Below are 21,157 nucleotides of genomic sequence, written 5' to 3'. Positions count from 1 at the left end.
GCGGGCAGAGTGCAGGCGATTAAGATGATGGTCCTCCCGAGGTTCCTATTTGTGTTCCAATGTCTCCCTATATTGATCACTAAGGCCTCTTTCAAAAAAATAGATAGGAGCATCATGAGCTTCGTGTGGGCAGGGAAGGCCCCGAGGGTAAGGAGGGGGTTCCTGCAACGTAGCAGAGATAGAGGGGGACTGGCGTTGCCGAATTTGGGCGACTACTACTCGGCCGCCAATGTGAGGGAGGGGGAGGGGGGTAAATTGTTTGTGTTCTAGATGGCGTGATGGGGTGGGGGGGAGCATTATTTCGTTTTATTTGGTTAGTTTACGATATTATTTCAACAATGTTATATATCAGTTATCATGTTACCGTTTTTGTTGATTTGTAAGGGGGGAAAATTGTGTTTGAAAACTTTAATAAAATATATATATTTTTAAAAATAACTCAATACACCGATTAGTAAGATTCAAATCAAAGCACATTTATTATACGCAGTAATCGCTACTCATGCACAAATTCTACGTCTAAGCTACTTCTACAACTAACAGGCCTATACTTAACTTCGGACTGGCCCACCAGGTCAGGGGAACAAATGGCCTTTCGTTCGGGTTCTGAGTCTGCGGGATTCGAAGTTGGTATGGATTGGTAGCTAGAAGCGCCTGTCTCGTAGCGAGCGTTGAATTGAGACTTGCGGTCTGTCGGCGGTCACTGCACCGGTCACGGTCAAGGTTGGTTCTCGTTGCTGGGTGACCCGGGCAGGAAGAAGAGAGCGAGTTGAATTTGGGGGCTTAACTTTATAGTCCCCAGGGGCTTCCCGCCTTTCGGGGCGGACCCTGTACCTGGTTCCAGGTGATTGGACTTCGTTCCAATCGCTTGATTCGATTTCTCCAATACTGGAGCGGTTCCCTGATCGATGGGCGGTCTTGAGGTGTTTGTTAACCTCTTTTGTGTTGGCTCCTGCTGGCGCCGGGGAGTCTGGCTTAGTTTTGTGTGTCCCAAATGTTGCTATTGTTCCCGGGGATTGCTCATTAGTATGTAGATTGCTGCTACATTATTATGCTGATGGTCGCTGGTATCGATGCTGTCTGGGCTTTTGCAGAGTTAAATACACAGCAAACCTGTACCTGCTGGTTTCTGTCTGTGTTGGCTGAATTTCCCTTCAGCCTTTGCCGTTCGCCATTTTAAATCAGGAGGTGGTCAATTTATGTGGCTACAATGGAGAACGTGCAGACGCCGGACAGACAGTGACCCAAGCGGGAATTGAACCTGGGTCCTTGGTGCTGTGAAGCAACAGTGATAACCAATGTGCTACTGTGCCGCCCATTTCCCTGCCATTCTTTGAAATAGTTCTCTGGGATCTGTCCATATGAGAGGACAAGTGTGGCCTTAGTTCATATTCAAAAGGTGGCACCTCCAATGGAATTGCATTCCCTCCAGTGATTTTAACCTGTTTTAAAGTACCCGAATGCTTACTGTTTTCTCAGTCTTGTTAGTTTGCTGCAATGAGCATGATTGATTCTGCTGTGACTGAAAGAGAAAATGCTGGAAAATCTCGGCAGGTCTGACAGCATCTGTAGGGAGAGAAAAGAGCTAACGTTTCGAGTCCGATGACTCTTTGTCAAAGCCACTAACAGACAGAGAAAGTGGGAAATATTTATACTGTGGAGTGAGAATGAAAGATGAGTCATAGCCACAGAAACCCAGGGAAATCGGGTGCTAATGGCCACAGAAACCATGGGGAAAGAGTGCTAATGGCAGTCCCCAGAGAGAACAAAAGATGTGAAAGGTCAAACAGCAGGGAAACTAACATCAGAGGATGAACTGTGGATGTGGGGGGAGGGGAAGGGGGAAGCAAAGAGGAGAAAGGTTAAGGAAAGGTGGATAAGATTGGCAGGGGGGATTAAATATATATTAAGAAATGGTGAAAGACAGTTAAAATGAAATGGGATGAAAACAAATGGGTGGAGGTGGGGTAGAGCTGATCATCTGAAGTTGTTGAATTCGATGTTGAGACCGGAAGGCTGTAGCGTGCCTAACCGGAAGATGAGATGTTGTTCCTCCAGTTTGCGTTCCGCTTCACTGGAACATTGCAGCAGGCCAAGAACAGACATGGGAGCAGGGTCTTTTGTTCAAATGGCAAGCAATGGGAAGGTCAGGGTCCTGAATGTGCACAGACCGAAAATGCTCAGCAAAGCGATCACCCAGTCTGCGTTTGGTCTCTCCGATATAGAGGAGACCACATTGGGAGCAGCGAATGCAGTAGTGTTATGGGAGAGGTGTTTTCAGAACCCCAAACTGTATCATGGAATTCAACCATGCTCCCCCTTTAATGTATTTGTTGCTTTTCCAAGCACACGGCTTGTTCCCTAGGTGTGGGATTACAATTATGGACACGTGGGTTTTTAAGCACAAAACAATGTTTATTTGATGAACTCAACTTAACATCTTAAATAAACATTGGATCTCTTAACACCTCTTACTTCAAAGATAACTCCGAAAATATGACAACAGTAAATAATCCCTCAAAATGTTCCTTCAAACTTCCAAGAGACTTAACACCTTTAAACAAAATCACATCAGGTTAAAGGCTTTACTATTATGAGTTTAAATCACCCAAATGATCCAGAGATAGTCTTTCATGGCAGCGATAACAGCAAATCCAGCTCACTGCAAACACAGACGCTCCCCAAGCTCTCTTCCTTCAAACTGAAACTTAAAAATGGCTGAACTGAACTCGGCTCCACCCACTCTCTGACATCACTGTTTTCTTAAAGTACATTGCTTAAAAACATTCATGTCTTAAAGGTACTCTCACATGACACCCCCCCCCCAAAGAAAAAAAAATAAACCATCAACTTCAAGATGATTTCATTTTTCACTTTTGCACCATCCACTAAGAAATGCACACAATAAATGTACATTTTCATTTAAAGAAAACAACACATTCAAACAGGTATAATAATATAGTCCATTTTTCTTCGTTCTTCTTCCTCCAACCAAAAACCTTCTCAATTGATCACATTCATGACAAAGCATCGTCTATCACATTTTCCCGTCCTGCCACATGTACTATTTTTAAATGAAATGGCTGTAACAATAAACTCCAGCGAAACAGCCTTGCATTGTTATTCCGGAATCGCTCCAAAAACACCAAAGGATTATGATCAGTATATATAATGATGTCAGATCAATTGCTGGTCACATAAATGTGAAAATGTTGCAAAGCCAGCACCAAACTCAAAGTCTCCTTCTCAATCGTCGAATACTTTTTCTGGTGAGAATTCAATTTCTTTGAAAAATAACCAACAGGCCGCTCTAGCCCTTGGTCATCGCCTTGGAGAAGCACCGCACCTACGCCCACATCGCTCGCATCAGCAGCCACTTTGAAGGGTTTGGTAGAATTTGGGATGACTAACACAGGAGCAGTGGTTAACACAGCCTTCAGGCTGTCAAATGCCTGTTGACACTCCGCTGTCCACTGGAATTTGTTACGCTTCTTGAGCAAGTCTGTCAGTGGAGCGACCACACTGCTAAAATTTGGTCCAAATATCCGGTAAAATCCACTCATAACAAGAAATCGCATTATTTCCCGTCGTGTCGATGGTATCGGAAACTCCCAAACAACTTTTGTTTTCACATCCCGTGGGACCAGTCGACCCTGTCCAATTGTATGGCCAAGGAAAGTGACTTGGGCTTTTCCAAATTCACTTTTGGTGAGGTTTATCGCCAAACCCGCCTCCTGAAGTCGATCGAATAACTCCCTCAGATGTTTTAAATGTTCTTTCCATGTCTGGCTGAAAACGACCAGATCATCGATGTATACCGCACAATTGGGTAATCCTGAAACGACTGTATTAGTTAACTGTTGAAATGTTGCTGGGGCGTTTTTCATGCCAAATGGCATAACTTTGAACTGGTATATACCATCTGGATTCACAAAAGCTGAAATCTCCTTCCCCCTTTCAGATAAAGGTACTTGCCAGTAACCTTTCAGTAATTTGGAAATAAAAGTGGATTGTCCCACTTTAGGTACCATCACAGTGGGTGAGCTCCATTGGCTGCAATCCACTTCAATTATGCCATTCTTCAGCATACTCTCAAGCTCTTTGTTAAACTGTGCCAATTTTAAAGGGTTAAGTCTATATGGATGTTGTTTGATCGGAACAGCATTTCCCACGTCTACATCTTTTATAGCCATTTTAGTACTTCCCAATTTATCTCTACAAACTTGCCCATGTGACATCAATAACTCTTTCAGGTCAGTTTGTTTTTCCTCTGGAAGGTAACTTAACTATTCATCCCACTTTTTAAGAACATGCTCATTTTCCAATTTAATTTGAGGTATGTCAAATTCCGTCATCTGGATTTGGTTCGTCACTTTGAGTTAGAACCATTAAAACCCCCTCTTTCTCTCCTTCCCTTTCAAAGTACCTTTTAAGCATATTCACATGACACACTCGGTGAGTCTTCCTTCTATCTGGTGTGTTTACCACATAATTCACCTCACTTAATTTCCCTTCAATCTGATACGGTCCACAAAACCTAGCTTTTAAAGGCTCACCTACCACTGGTAACAACACTAAAACTTTATCCCCACTGACAAAACTCCGAACTTTGGATTTCTTGTCCGTTACCAATTTCATCACATTTTGTGCAGCTTTCAAATGTTCTCTAGCCAATTCACCTGCTCTATTTAATCGTTCCCTAAAATTTGACACGTAATCCAATAGTGTAATTTCCGATTTCTCACCCACCAATTTTTCCTTAATCAATTTAAGTGGTCCTCTTACCTCATGACCAAAGATTAGTTCAAAAGGACTAAATTTGGTTGACTCATTAGGTGCATCCCTAATTGCAAACAATACGAATGGGATTCCTTTATCCCAATCCTCTGGATAATCTTGACGATACGCCCTCAACATTGTCTTTAATGTCTGGTGCCACCATTCTAACGCTCCCTGCAATTCTGGATGGTACGCAGTTGATTTAAATTGTTTTATTCCGAAGCTATCCATAACTTCTTTGAATAACTTTGAACTAAAATTCGATCCTTGATCCGATTGAATTTCTGTGGGTAGTCCATATCTAGTAAAGAATTTAAGTAACTCCTCCACAATCCTTTTAGCTGTAATATTATGTACTGGAATGGCCTCTGGAAACCTAGTAGACATATCCATTATAGTCAAGATATTGATTCCCACTTTTTGTTTTAGGAAGCGGTCCTACACAATCGATTAGGACCCTTGTAAAAGGTTCCTCAAATGCTGGAATGGGTATTAAGGGCGCTGGTTTTATCACTGCGTGAGGTTTCCCTATCACTTGACATGTGTGACATGATTGACAAAATTTAACTACATCTTTATGTAGTCCAGGCCAATAAAAATGTTTCTGGATTTTAGCTTGAGTTTTCCTTATTCCCAAATGACCTCCCACTGGTACCTCATGTGCAACTCGCAGCAACTCCTTTCTATACCCTACCGGCATACTACTTGATGAACTTCTGACCACTTTTCATCCGCCTGCATATGTACAAGTCTCCATTTTCTCATCAAGACATCATTTTTACGGTAATAACACTCTGGTATACTCTCAGATTCGTCTTCCGTATAATTCTTTCTGATATATCCACTTTATTTCGACATCTTTCTGTTGTAACTCCACCACTTTTCCTGAGCTAAAAATATCCGCCTCATCCGCCGCCTGTTCTTGTTCTTTTTCAACCATCTGATCAAAAATCGTTTCGGATAATTGCCCTTCAACTTCATCTTCACTCTTTGATTTCTCCTCTTGTTTTAACCTGTGACTTTGCGACCTTGTTACTACACAATCCCTAAAAGTCCCAGGATATTCGTCCTTCAGCACTTCAGTTGTCTGATTTTTCCACTGGCTTATCAACCACAGTAGGCATCACTCCCACCTGCGACCCATTACCCAAGATAAACTGTATTCCTGGACAAGATAGTTTATTTATTACTCCTACTACCACTTCACCATTCTTCACTGGACTTTCCAACCTTACCTGATATAATGGAACACTACTCCTCTCACCCTGAATTCCACATATCACCACCTTTTCTGGCAACATTCTTCCCAAACTACATAATTCCTCATCTCTTACCATTAAAGATTGACTAGCCCCAGTATCTCTTAAAATTGTGACTTCTTTACCTGCTCCTCCTGATACACATGAGTAAACTTTACCCACACAAGTAAATTCTTTAAAGACATCTGGCACCTTCTTAACAATTACTTCTTGAACAGGCTGTTTGCACCTCCTTCGTTTCCTTTGGACTTTCCTTTATCACTCTAACAAACCCCACTGTCTTATCCTGTTTTACCACATCAGCCTTCCCAGTGCTTTTCTTCAACCACCAACACTGACTTTACATGGCCTAGTTTATTACAGTGAAAACATTTGAAACTTTTCATTTCTTCTCCACCCTCCTGGATTTCTTTTTTAATCTGAGGTACACTCTCTTTATTGTCTCCCATCAGATCACCTTTACCTTTACCACTTGAGTATTTCTCATGTCCCCAGTTAATATCCCTCACCGGCTGAAACTGATGTTAGAAACCAATCTTTGATTTATGAACTAATTCATAATCATCTGCCATTTCTGCTGCTAATCTCGCAGTTTTAACCCTCTTCTTCCACATGCGTTCTCACTACATCAGGAATTGAATTTTTAAATTCCTCCAAAAGTAGAATTTCCCTGTTACCTCCCAGGTGCCAGGGTCCGTGATGTCTCGGATCGTGTTTTCGCGATCCTTAAGGGGGAGGGGGAGCAGCCCCAAGCCGTGGTCCACATAGGTACCAACGACATAGGTAGGAAAAGGGATAGGGATGTAAGGCAGGAATTCAGGGAGCTAGGGTGGAAACTTAGATCTAGGACAAACAGAGCTATTATCTCTGGGTTGTTACCCGTGCCACGTTCTAGCGAGACAAGGAATAGGGAGAGAGAGGAGTTGAACAAGTCTCTACAGGGATGGTGCAGGAGGGAGGGTTTCAGATTTCTGGATAATTGTAGTTCATTCTGGGGTCGGTAAGACCTCTACAAACGGGATGGTCTACACCTGGACCAGTAGGGTACCAATATCCTGGGGGGGAAATTTGCTAATGCTCTTCGGGAGGGTTTAAACTAGTTCAGCAGGGGCTTGGGAACCTGAATTGTAGCTCCAGGTTTCAAAGTTGCAGGAGTGTACCGGCAGGCAGGAAGGTGGTTTAAAGTGTGTCTTCTTCAATGCCAGGAGCATCCGGAATAAGGTGGGTGAACCTGCGACATGGGTTGGTACATAGAACATAGAACATAGAAAATACAGCACAGAACAGGCCCTTCGGCCCATGATATTGTGCCGAACCTTTGTCCTAGATTAATCATAGATTATTATTGAATTTACAGTGCAGAAGGAGGCCACCCGGCCCCCCGAGTCCGCACCGGCTCCCAGAAAGAGCACCCCACCCAAACTCAACACCTCCACCCAACACCAAGGGCAATTTTGGACATTAAGGGCAATTTATCATTGGCCAATTCACCTAACCTGCACATCTTTGGACTGTGGGAGTAAAGCGGAGCACCCGGAGGAAACCCACGCAGACACGGGGAGGACGTGCAGACAGTGACCCAAGCCGGAATCGAACCTGGGACCCTGGAGCTGTGAAGCATTGTGCTATCCGCAATGCTACCATGCTGCCCTTAAGAACAAAGGTACCTGGGACTTGGGTAGTTGTGGCCATTTCGGACACATGGATAGAGCAGGGACAGGAATGGTTGTTGCAGGTGCCGGGGTTTAGATATTTCAGTAAGCTCAGGGAAGGTGGTAAAAGAGGGGGAGGGATGGCATTGTTAGTCAAGGACAGTATTACGGTGGCAGAAAGGACGTTTGATGAGGACTCGTCTACTGAGGTAGTATGGGCTGAGGTTAGAAACAGGAAAGGAGAGGTCACCCTGTTAGGGTTTTCTATAGGCCTCCGAAAAGTTCCAGAGATGTAGAGGAAAGGATTGCAAAGATGATTCTGGATAGGAGCGAAAGCAACAGGGTAGTTGTTATGGGGGACTTTAACTTTCCAAATATTGACTGGAAACGCTATAGTTCGAGTACTTTAGATGGATCCGTTTTTGTCCAATGTGTGCAGGAGGGTTTCCTGACACAGTATGTAGATAGGCCAACGAGAGGCGAGGCCATATTGGATTTGGTACTGGGTAATGAACCAGGACAGGTGTTAGATTTAGAGGTAGGTGATCACTTTGGTGATAGTGACCACAATTCGATTAAGTTTACTTTAGTGATGGAAAGGGATAGGTATATACCGCAGGGCAAGGGTTATATCTGGGGGAAAGGCAATTATGATGCGATGAGGCAAGACTTAAGATGCATCGGACGGAGAGGAAAACTGCAGGGGATGGGCACAATGGAAATGTGGAGCTTGTTCAAAGAACAGCTACTACATGTCCTTGATAAGTATGTACCTGTCAGGCAGGGAGGAAGTGGTCGAGCAAGGGAACCGTGGTTTACTAAAGCAGTCGAAACACTTGTCAAGAGGAAGAAGGAGGCTTATGTAAAGATGAGACATGAAGATTCAGTTAGGGCGCTCGAGAGTTACAAGTTAGCTAGGAAGGATCTAAAGAGAGAGCTAAGAAGAGCCAGGAGGGGACATGAGAAGCCTTTGACAGGTAGGATCAAGGATAACCCTAAAGCTTCCTAGATATGTCAGGAATAAAAGAATGACTAGGGTAAGAGTCAAGGACAGTAGTGGGAAGTTGTGTGTGGAGTCCGAGGAGATAGGAGAGGTGCTAAATGAATATTTTTCGTCAGTATTCACACAGGAAAAAGACAATGTTGTTGACGAGAATGCTGAGATTCAGGCTACTAGACTAGAAGGGCTTGAGGTTCATAAGGAGGAGGTGTTAGCATTTCTGGAAAGTGTGAAAATAGATAAGTCCCCTGGGTAGGATGGGATTTATCCTAGTATTCTCTGGGAAGCTAGGGAGGAGATTGCTGAGCCTTTGGCTTTGATCTTTAAGTTATCTTTGTCTACAGGAATAGTGCCAGAAGACTGGAGGATAGCAAATGTTGTCCCCCTTGTTCAAGAAGGGGAGTAGAGACAACCCCGGTAACTATAGACCAGTGAGCCTTATTTCTGTTGTGGCAAAGTCTTGGAAAGGTTTAGAAGAGATGGGATGTATAATCATCTGGAAAGGAATAATTTGATTAGAGATAGTCAACACGGTTTTGTGAAGGGTAGGTCGTGCCTCACAAACCTTATTGAGTTCTTTGAGAAGGTGACCAAACAGGTGAATGAGGGTAAAGCAGTTGATGTGGTGTATATGGATTTCAGTAAAGCGTTTGATAAGGTTCCCCACGGTAGGCTACTGCAGAAAATACGGAGGCATGGGATTCAGGGTGATTTAGCAGTTTGGATCAGAAATTAGCAAGCTGGAAGAAGACAAAGGGTGGTGGTTGATGGTAAATTTGCAGATGACACTAAAGTTGGTGGAGTTGTGGACAGTGCGGAAGGATGTTACAAGTTACAGAGGGACATAGATAAGCTGCAGCGCTGGGCTGAGAGGTGGCAAATGGAGTTTAATGCAGAGAAGTGTGAAGTGATTCATTTTGGAAGGAATAACAGGAAGACAGAGTACTAGGCTAATGGTAAGATTCTTGGTAGTGTGGATAAGCAGAGAGATCTCGATGTCCATGTACATAGATCCCTGAAAGTTGCCACCCAGGTTGAGAGGGTTGTTAAGAAGGCGTACGGTGTGTTAGCTTTTATTGGTAGAGGGATTGAGTTTCGGAGCCATGAGGTCATGTTGCAGCTGTACAAAACTCTGGTGCGGCCCCATTTGGAGTATTGCGTGCAATTCTGGTCGCCGCATTATAGGAAGGATGTGGAAGCATTGGAAAGGGTGCAGAGGAGATTTACCAGAATGTTGCCAGGTATGGAGGGAAGATCTAATGAGGGAAGACTGAGGGACCTGAGGCTGTTTTCGTTCGAGAGAAGAAGGTTAAGAGGTGACTTAATTGAGGCATACAAGATGATCAGAGGATTAGATCGGGTTGACAGTGAGAGCCTTTTTCCTCTGATGGGGATGTCTAGCATGAGGGGACATAACTTTAAATTGAGGGGAGATAGATATAGGACAAATGTCAGAGGTAAGCTCTTTACTCGGAGAGTAGTAAGGGCGTGGAATGCCCTGCCTGCAACAGTAGTGGACTCGCCAACACTAAGGGCATTCAAATGGTCATTGGATAGACATATGGACGATAAGGGAATAGTGTAGATGGGCTTTAGAGTGGTTTCATAGGTTGGCACAACATTGAGGGCCGAAGGGCCTGTACTGCGCTGTAATGTTCTATGTTCTCTGAGAGCTTCAGACGTTTTGTCTATTTTCAAAGCCCTTATTCACCTATCAAAATTACTCTGTTTGAGCCTTTCAAACTCCATGTATGTTTGACCAAATTCTTTCCTTAAATTTCTAAACCTTTGTAAGCTTCAGGCACTAGCTCATATGCACTTAAGATAGATATCTGCACCTCCTCATACGTTCCAGATACCTCCTCCGGTAGTGATGCTAACACTTCACTAGCTCTACCTACCAGCTTTGTTTGAATCAGTAATAACCACATGTCCTGTGGCCATTTCATTTGTTTAGCCACCTTCTCAAATGAAACGAAAAAGGCTTCCACTTCCTTCTCGTGAAACTTTGGCAATGCTTGGACATATTTAAATAGATTCCCACCAAGCCGTCGACTATGACTCTCTCACTATCCTCATCACTATCATCCAACCGTACGTGCTTCCCTTTATGTCTGCCAATTTTAACTGATTGTCATGTTTCATGGCCATTTTCTGAAGTTCAAACTCCCTCTCTTTATCTTTTTCCCTGATCTGTATCTCTCTCTTTCTTTTTGTTCTGCTAGGGCTATTCTTTTCTCCTTTCTTCTCTCTCCTTTTCTTTTTCCACTCTCTCTCTCTCTCTCTTTTTCTTCTCTCTCTCTTTCGTATTCAAGCCACTTTAATTCTTTCTCATGTTCCATTTGTTTAATTTGCAACTGAATTTTTGCCATTTCCCATAAGTCAAACTCTATCTCAGGCAACTTTAAATGCTTAACCACTGCCATAATTACCTCATCTTTTCGCATTTTGTCAGGTAATGTTAACTGCAATGTTTTTGCCAGACCCAACAGTCTGCTTTTCGTCTCTGGCCGTAAGGTACTGTGTGTGACAGTCTCCACCCCCAAAAACATCTGAGCCTCTGAAAGAGCCATTGTCCACAACACACTCCCCACTTAAACTAAAATACCACACCTTCACTGCTTTTAAGTTCACAAAAGCCAATCCAATAGATAGACTTTTAACCCCCTCAAGCCCCCAATTGTTATGGGCGAGGTGTTTTCAGAACCCTAAAATGTATCATGGAGTTCAACCAACTTCCCCCTTTAATGTAAATGTGAGAACGAGGGGGACTCTATCCTTTTTCTGGGAGGGAGTGGAGAGGGCAAGGGTAGTGGTGCGGGAGATGGACCGCACACTGTTGAGGGCCCTCTCCACAACTGTAGGTAGGAAATCACGGTTGAGGAAGAAGGAACACATTTTCGAAGCACCATTTTGAAAGTGGCATCATCGGAACAAATGCGACGGAGGCAAAGGAGTTGAGAAAAGGGATGGAGTCCTCACAGGGTGTAGGGTTCGAAGAGCAGTAGTCCAGATAGCTGTGGGAGTCAGTGTCAAGAGTCAGACTTGTTGTGGATATTAGTGGTAGTCTAGTGTCGGAGACAGGGAAGGGAAGTGTCTGAGATGGACCAGGTGAAAGTAATGGAGGGGTGGAAACTGAAAGCGAAGTTGATGAATTTTCCCAGGTCCGGGCGAGAGCATGACATGCCACCAAAATAGTCATCAATGTAGCGGTAAAGGAGTTGTGGGAGGTGGCCCGGATAGGCCTGGAACAAGGAATGTTCCACATACCCCATAAAAAGGCAAGCGTAGCTAGGACCCATGCGGGTACCATTCCTACATCTTTGATTTGGAGAAAGTGCGATGAGTTAAAGGAGAAGTTGTTGAGAGATAGAACGAGTACAGCCAGGCGGAGGAGAGTGTTGGTGGATGGGAATTGTCCAGGCCTCTTCGATTCTGCTGTGCCTTCTCCTCTCCCCCATCACAGCCCCAGCTCCAACTCTAGATCCTCCAAGATGGAATTCTTCTCTAGGCCCATTAGTTGCTAACCTGCTTGGGATAACAGGAAATAGTTTTACCCAATCTACTCTATTTAAACCCTCTATAATTACTGCACTTCAGAATAATTTGATGTGAAGCTGCCAAGGCATTAGATTAAGGCACTATATAATTGCAAATAATGTCTTGCCTATTTTAGCAAATGTGTGTAGGCTGGTAATGGTCTATCAAAAATATTTCCAAATTTGGAAGTTCAGAAAACCATTTTATTAGACAAGGTTACTTTTAGCCAGCGCTCCTCGTGTGGTGACTGCACATTAGTGTTTGTTTTCAAGCATTTTTGACTGTGTTACAGATGGTTGCCAGTAAGTATTTGTATGACGAGGGAGAAGAAGAGGAGGTGTTTAATGACGAGTGGGGAGCTGCAGGCAAGCTGGACGTTCAAGTGGTGAACACGCTGGAGATGAACTTTCTGCGAGCAATCGTAAGTTATCCGAACTGTCCATTCGATGGATTACTATATTGAAAGTCTTGCATCCAAAGTAAACCTCGCCCTTGAAACGCTTTACCTGACATGCTTGCTGGATGAAATAAAATAGCACAGCCAACTCACCGTCATCAGCCCCATGAGAGACATGGTGTACCACTGGATAAATATGGTGTATAATATGGATAAATATGATAAATGGTGTACCACTGTTATATTAAGGTTAATGATGTGAAGTTCCACCAAATGATAATACTAGTCAAGGCTGGAGCAGGAGCACTGTCATCCTGTGTATCTCTCTCGTGGTTGCTGCTTATAAGTCCCTGCACCAGCATCAGACCATTGTAAAACTCCTTTTTTTTTGCATTTTCTCTGAAAGCCACTTTGGGGACAAGGACCAGCAGACATCATATGATTTCTCCTTGTAATCGCATGGACTCATAAAATGATACAACAGAGAAGGAAGCTATTCAACCTGTTGTGTTTATTCCTGGCTCTTGCCTCTCTGCTTTTTTTCACCCCACGTCCCTGTCGATTTTCCCTTCAAATCTTTATGGAATCATCTTTTGGAGGATACTAGTGAGTCTGTTTCCTCTACCTTTCCAGGCAGAAGATTCCAGATCAAAGAACTCTTTTTTTTAAAACTTTCCTCGTATTACTCTCTGGTTCTTTTGCCAATCACCTTGAATCCCCGTCCTCTGGTTACCAGTCCTTCTACCACTGAGGATAGTTTCTCCTTTACTTTGTCAAAGCCATTCATGACTATAAACCGTTCTATCAAGTTTTAGAACAAAGAAAAGTACAGCACAGAGACCGGCCCTTCGGCCCTCCAAACCTGCGTCGGCCATGCTGCCCGTCTACACTTGCGGTCCGTATCCCTCTTTTCCCATCCTATTCATGCATTTGTCAAGACGCCCCTTAAACGTCACTATTGTATTTGCTTCCACCACCTCCAGCAGCGAGTTCCAGGAACCCACTCCTCTCTGTGTAAAAAATACTTCCCTCGCACATCTCTTCTAAACCTTGCCCCTGACAACTTAAACCCATGTTCCGTGGTTGAGTCTTCCACCCTGGGAAAAAGCTCCTGACTATCCACTCTGTCCATGCCCCTCATAATTTTGTAGACTTCTATCAGGTCATCCCCCAACCTCCGTCTTTCCAGTGAGGACAAACCGAGTTTATCGAACCTCTCCTCATAGCTAATGCCCTCCATACTAGGAAATATTCTGGTAAACCGCTTCTATACCCTCTCCAAAGCCTCCACATCCTTTTGGTAGTGTGGCGACAAGAATTGTGGCCTAACTAAGGTTCTATACAGCTGCAGCATGACTTGCCAACTTCTGTACGCAATGCCCCGGCCGGTGAAGGCAAGCATGCCGTTTGCCTTCTTGACTACCTTCTCCACCTGTGTTGCCACTTTCAGCGATCTGTGGACCTGTACACCCAGATCCCTCTGCCTGTTAATACTCTTAAGGGTTCTGCCATTTACTAAATGCTTCCCACCTGTATTAGACCTACCAAAATGCATTAGCTCACATTGGTCTGGATTAAACTCCATCTGCTGTCTCTCCACCCAAGTCTCTCTCCTGCTGTATCCGCTGACGTTCCTCATCATTATCTGCGGTTCCACCAACTTTGCGTCGTCCACAAACACCTCTTAACCTTGCGGCTCTAAGGAGAACAGTTTCTCAAATAGAAGCTGCAAGTGCTGGAAATGCTCAGCAAGTCAGACCGCATCCGTGAAGAGAGAAACAAAGTCAACATTTCAGGTCTATGACCTTTGTCGGAACAGTGAGTGTAGGTATACTCTTACTCACGCGGTCTGTCTCACATTGTTGCTGACCGACTGATTCCAGCAGGGTGGGAGGAAGTGAGCTGACTTTAAGTACTGAGGAGATGTGTTACTTGCAGCACCTCTTCAAAACATTGAGTTGAAAGTGACCTTCAGGCTGAGAGCCTCTCTACAGCCTCAGGGAGCTAAACGGCTCTGTCTCCCAGACCAGGGGGCAGCTTGTTATCTCACACAGTCCTCCCCCTGTATGAAATTGAGAGAGCCATTGTTTGTTACAAAAATAGAAAGGAATATTTCTTAGAGGGTGCGATGTATCACCAGAGTTGCCAAGTGGAGAGTAAGACTCAAATTGAGGGTCTCCAGAAGAGTTAGAAAACTGTTTTATCAGAAGACTTCAAATAAAGATTTTGGGTCTGTTTTTACCTCGGAAGTGGACGAGTATTGTGAACAAGGTATATACTCCCTGAGATCACCTTTCTGACTCAGTTGACTTTTATCAACACTAAGCTTCTGGTGTTTCGCTGTGCATTAGGAGCTGCTCGTTGTCCAGCGGTGCAGGGTTGAAAAGGAAGTTTATTTGTTGTCTGTAACATCACAGCTCATACCTAAATGTTGCTCTTTTTTGTGGCTTTGCAGGATTGGAACTTGTATGTGAATACCCAGGATTTCTTTGAGCTTTTAAGCCGATTGGAGGGAAGGTACGTGTTGGTGAGAAATACTTGCTACAGATTGATGTGCTACAGAGCTGAAACCTAGACTGGTGAAATGAGTAAGCCAGACAACAAAGTCACGTATGTGGCTTCAGTGACGTTTTAGCCACTTGATTACTTTTTAGTAGAAAGTGCCTTGCACAACTCTCGAACCATAAGTAAATGTATTTTGCATCTATTTTTATTTAACAGACATCTACCACTATTCAGTAACCAAAGAAGTAATGCAATAATCTTAACCGTTTGTCTAAACAATTGGCTTTATCGGGATTTCCAATTAGTCTCATGTCCAATGCACTGGTCGCAACATCGTTGTGTATTGTAGAATGGCTCCAGAGAACACTTGAAACTGTGTAAGTTCCTCCAGCAAACTTAAGTTATTTCTCTCGGCACCCTCAGACCACCGAGGGTAACAAACTACAGCTGTCCTCAGCCGCCAACCTGGCCAGATGTTATCAGCCTTTTGGATTAGATGATAAAGGGTCAAAGTGCTGGTACTCCCTCCCTGACAGCACTGTGGGAGTGCCTACACCTCAGGGACTGCAGCGGTTCAAGAAGGCTGCTCCCCATCACCTTCTGAAGGGCAACTAGGGATGGGCAATAAATGCTGGCCTCACCAGCGACACCCACATCCCATAAATTAATTTTTAAAAACTAAGGACCCCAGCCCCCTCATTTAGACGTAAAAAGTCCCATGGCGCTGTTTTGTAGAAAAATAGGCAAGTTCTCTAAGCCCTCCTAGACAATACTTATCTCGCAACCAGTGTCGCTAACAAAGATAATCTGGTCATTAACACATTGCTGCCTCTGGGATCTCGCTGTGCGTGCATTGGCTGTTCTGTTTCTTTCTTACAAAAAAGTGCTTTGTTGGCTGTATGTCACTCTGAGATGTCTGGAGGTCAGGGATTGACATCAGAAATGGGAGCTGGAGTAAGCCATACATTCCTGACAGCCTTCTCTGTCATTCAGCAAGATCATGGCTGATCTTGTACCTCCGCTCCAATTTCCTGTTCTGTCCCAATGCCCCTTGATTCCCTCAGTGTCCAAAACAATTATCAATTTCAGTCTTTACTGAATGCACTGACTGCATCCACAGCCCTTTAGGGTGGTGAATTCCAAAGATTCACAGCCCTCTGGGTGAAGAAATTTCTCATCTCCGTCTGAAATTCTCTTCAGGTTAATGTGCAGGTTCAGTCGGCAGTTAAGAAGGCAAATGCAATGTCAGCATTCATGTCAAGAGGGCTAGAATACAAGAGCAGGGATGTACTTCTGAGGTGGTATAAGGCTCTGATCAGACCCCATTTGGAGTAATGTGAGCAGTTTTGGGCCATCTAAGGAGTGATGTGCTGGCCTTGGAAAGGGTCCAGAGGAGGTTCACAAGAATGATCCCTGGCATGAAGAACTTGTCTTATGAGGAACAGTTGAGGTCTCTGGGTCTGTACTTGTTGGAGTTTAGAAGGATGAGGGGGGATCTTATTGTAACTTAAAGGATACTGCGAGGCCTGGATAGAGTGGACGTTTCCACTTGTAGGAAAAACTAGAACCAGAGGACACAGTCTCAGACTGAAGGGACAATCCTTTACAACAGAGATGAGGAGGAATTTCTTCAGCCAGAGGGTGGTGAATCCGTGGAACTCTTTGCCGCCGAAGGCTGTGGAGGCCAAATCATTTGAGTGTCTTTAAGACAGAGATAGATAGGTTCTTGATTAATAAGGGGATCAGGGGTTATGGGGAGAAGGCAGGAAAATAGGGATGAGAAAAATATTAGCCAGGATTGAATGGCGGAGCAGACTCGATGGGCCGAGTGGCCTAATTCTGCTCCTATGTCTTCTGAAATGACTGACTTCTTATCTCATGACCCCCTAGCTCTCGACTCTCCAGCCAGGGGAGAATCAACCTCTCAACATCTAACGGTGAAAATTAAATGCAACATCTTTCAGTCACCTTTCTATTAGCACTGCTCACAGTTTTGAGAGACAATAGTGTTTGTCCGCTGTCAGACCAATTTCAGTGTTGTAGTCGACCGCAAAGTGACACAGCAAATGTGCACACAGCACCGGTTGAGAAACTGCACTGAGCCCCACCCATGAAAGGCACAGATGCAACATTTGTGTTGGTTGTTGTTCCTGGTGGCTCCTTCAGATGTTTCCCAAAGACCATACATGGCCTTGACTTCCTTGCTATGTTTCCATCGCCCACCGGCTTCCATCGGTGGCGGGCAATGATGGCGAGTGGTAGCCATCGATGTTTGTATTCAGAAATTTTCTTTGGAACTAGATAAAAAGCTATTGGAAAAGAAGATTTTCCGTGAGAATACCATGCTTTCTGACTATAAAGGAGCAGTTCTTGAAGGCTTCTAGAGTAGAATCATGGAGTTATACAGCAGAGGAGGAGGCCATTCAGCCCATTGTGGCTGTGCCAGATTTTTGAAAGAGCTTTTCTACCAGTAATAATAATAATCTTTATTATTGTCACAATCAGGCTTACATTAACACTGCAATGAAGTTACTGTGAAAAGCCCCTAGTCGCCACACTCAGGCGCCTGTTCGGGTACACTGAGGGAGAATTCAGAATGTCCAATTCATCTAACAGCACGTCTTTCGTGACTTGTGGGAGGAAACCGGAGCACCCGGAGGAAACCCACGCAGACACTGGGAGAACGTGCAGACTCCTCACAGACAGTGACCCAAGCCTGGAATCGAACCCGGGACACTGGTGCTGTGAAGCAATAGTGCTAACCACTGTGCTACCGTGCCGCCTATCCCACTGCCCTGCAGATCTGTCCTTATCAAGCAAATATACAATTGTTTTAAAATCTCTCTCGCTCTCCTCCTCTCTCTCTCTCTCCCCCCCCCCCAGTCAGCCGGGCTAGGTGGTGTCCACATGCACTCATTGCCTCATCTTCCCCTGGTATTTGTCAGTGCTAATGGGAGGAGATTTTGCACCCAGATGGCTTTCCGTGGAGCTGCTTTTGATCATCTTTAGATCAGGAATTGCAGACTGGAGCATAGGGACAAATGAAAATATCATCATTACAGATTACAGTGATGAGGTCTTGCATTTATATAGCGCCTTTTGTGACCTCCGGATGTGCCGAAGTGCCTTACCGCCAGTTACGTACTTTTTAAGTCATTATTGCAATGCTGGAAATTGACAGTCAGTTTGCTCCCAAAAACAGCTGTCTGATAATGTGGCCAGAGCATCTGTTTTTAGTGATGTTGACTCTTGAGGGATTTGTATTGGTCAGCACACTGGGGGTAACTTCCCTGCTCTTCAAAAAAGTGCCACGGATCGTTGGAGAGGATGCACAGAACCTCTGACAATGCAGCACTCCTTCAAGTACTGCACTGGAATGTCGACGTAACCCTAGATGCTCACGCTCATTTCTCTGGACTGGAACGAACCCACAACCTTCTGACTCAGAGGCCCCAGAGCCATGACAGACTTGTAACTGAGAAGCTGTGTTTTGTCAGTAGCCATTGTAACTGAAGTGGTGTAACATTGTGTAGAACCTTGCTGCGGGTCATTATGCAACATTAACGAGCTCCCCTTACCCAATCCTATTGGAAGGAAGTTACGGACGGTAAACAGCAACGCATCCCTCTCTCCCCCCCCCCCCCCCCCCCCAAAAGCCTTTTAGGTTTTAATCTTGTGCCTCCACATTTTGCAGGGTTGCAGAGTCGCAAGGACTGAAAAGAGGCTGGTTCACATACACTGACTTGTGCGTGATACTGGAGCAGGCACTGTGGCAACAAGCGTTTACAGAACTCTACCAGCATGTTGTGAAGGTAGTGTGCAGTCACACTCTTATTAATAGTTTTATAAAGAGAAGGAGGAAGCTGTAGACTAGCAAATGCACATATTTAATTTTCATTTCACAGAAAGGTTCCCCATGAGACGCTGCAGTGCAGGCAACTCTAGAACAACTGTTAAATACAAAGGGCATGTTGTGACCGCAGTTTTTTAATTTAGCACCAGGCATACCAAAACGTGTGGTATCCGCCTGGTGAAGCTGCAACACAGGACTACTTGCATGCCAGACGACATAAGCAGCGAGCAATAGACAGAGCTAAGTGATTCCACAACCAAAAGATTAGATCTAAGCTCTGCAGTCCTGCCACATTCAGACATAAATGGTGGTGGACAATTAACTCACTGGTGGAGGAGGCTGCACAAATATCCCCATCCTCATTGGTGGAACAGCCCAGAACATCAATGCAAAAGATGAGGCTGAAATATTTGCAATAATCTTCAGCCAGAATGGGCGAGTGGATGATCCATCTCTGCCTACTCCGGAGGTCCCCAGCATCACAGATACCAGTCTTCAGCCAATTCAATTTGTGCTACGTGACGCTACATCGTGCAAATGCAGTGGATCCTGACAATATTCTGGCAATAGTCCTGAAGACTTGTGCTCAGAGCTTGCCACACCCCTAACCAAGCTGTTCCAGTACAGCTACAACACTGGCATCTACCCGGCAATGTGGAAAACTGCCCAGGTATGTCCTATAAACAAAAAGCAGGACAAATCTAACCTGGCCAATTACCCTGTGAGGCTACTCTCAATCATCAGTAACGCGATGGAAGGGGTCATCAACAGTGCTGTCAAGCGGTACATACTTATCAATACCCTGCACACTGCTCAGTTTGGGTTCCTCCAGGGCCACTCAGCTCCTGACCTCATTACATTGACGGCATGGTAGCACAGTGGTTAGCATTTTTGCTCCACAGCGCCAAGGTCCCCAGTTCAATTCCCGGCTTCGGTCACTACCTGTGCGGAGCCTGCACGTTCTCCCTGTGTCTGCGTGGGATTTCCTCCGGGTGCTCCGGTTTCCTCCCACAAGTCCCGAAGGACGTGCTTGTTAGGTGAATTGGACATTCTGAATTCTCCCTCTGTACCCGAACAGGCGCCAGAATGTGGCAACTGGGAGCTTTTCACAGTAACTTCATTGCAGTGTTAATGGAGCCTACTTGTGACAATAATAAAGATTATTATTATCATGCTGAAGCAGCCCATGCCTAAAGGCAGCAAGGCCTGAACAATATTGAGCCTTGGGCTGATAAATGCCAAGTAACCATCGTGCCACACAAATGCAGTAATGACTATCTCTAACAAGAGAGAATCTAATCATTGGCCCTTGACACTCAATGGCATGATCATTGCTGGATTCCCCACTATCAACATCAAGAGTGGTTACTATTGACCAGAAAGTGAACTTGACTAGCCATATAAATACTGTGGCTACAAGAGCAGGTCAGAGGCTAGGAATCCTCTGGTGAGTAACTCACCACAAAATGTCCACCATCTACAAGTCACAAGACAATACTCTCCACTTGTCTGGATGAGTGCAGCTCCAAGAGCTCTCAAGAAGCTTGGCACCAGCCAGGACAATGCAGCCTCCTTGATTGGCACCCCTTCCACAAACATTTACTCCTGACACCACTGACGAACAGTGGCAGCAGTGTGTACCATCGACAAGATGCACTGCAGGAACTCACCAAGCCTCCTTAGCAGAGCCTCCCAAACCCACAACCACTATCATCTAGAAGGTCAAGGGCATTAGACACATGAGAGCACCACTTCCCGGAAGATTCCCCCTGTACCACACACCTTTCTGACTTGGAAGTATATCGTCACTGGGTCAAAATCCTGGAAGTCCCTCCCTAACAGCACTGTGCATGTACAGAATACACATGGACTGCAGCGGTTCACGAAGGCAGCTCATCATCACCTCCTGAAGGGCAATTAGGGATGGACAATAAATAATCTTTATTATTGCCACAAGTAGGCTTACATTAACACTGCAATGAAGTTACTGTGAAAAACCCCCGGTCGCCACATTCCGGCGCCCGTTCGGGTACACTGAGGGAGAATTCAGAATGTCCAATTCACCTAACAAGCACGACTTTCGGGACTTGTGGGAGGAAACCGGAGCGCCCGGAGGAAACCCACGCAGACACGGGGAGAACGTGCAGACTCCGCACAGACAGTGACCCAAGC

General features: G+C 44.8%; 1 protein-coding gene across 4 annotated transcripts in view; it reads left to right on the top strand.

Annotated features, from left to right (window-relative positions):
- cnppd1 (cyclin Pas1/PHO80 domain containing 1) overlaps nucleotides 1-21,157 on the top strand; it is a 59,095-nt gene that overhangs the window by 26,072 nt on the left and 11,866 nt on the right. For all 4 annotated transcript variants that reach the window (XM_072469544.1, XM_072469534.1, XM_072469524.1 and 1 more), the window contains 3 exons: nucleotides 12,523-12,651; nucleotides 15,083-15,144; nucleotides 18,827-18,944. In XM_072469544.1, the coding sequence (XP_072325645.1) occupies nucleotides 12,523-12,651; nucleotides 15,083-15,144; nucleotides 18,827-18,944 (309 nt within the window). The remainder of the gene's footprint in view (nucleotides 1-12,522; nucleotides 12,652-15,082; nucleotides 15,145-18,826; nucleotides 18,945-21,157) is intronic.

This window comes from Scyliorhinus torazame, chromosome 2 (assembly GCF_047496885.1).
Source record: "Scyliorhinus torazame isolate Kashiwa2021f chromosome 2, sScyTor2.1, whole genome shotgun sequence".
Lineage (NCBI taxonomy): Eukaryota > Metazoa > Chordata > Chondrichthyes > Carcharhiniformes > Scyliorhinidae > Scyliorhinus > Scyliorhinus torazame.
The sequence above is the reverse complement of the archived record's forward strand: the minus strand, read 5'-3'. Positions and strand labels throughout refer to the sequence as shown.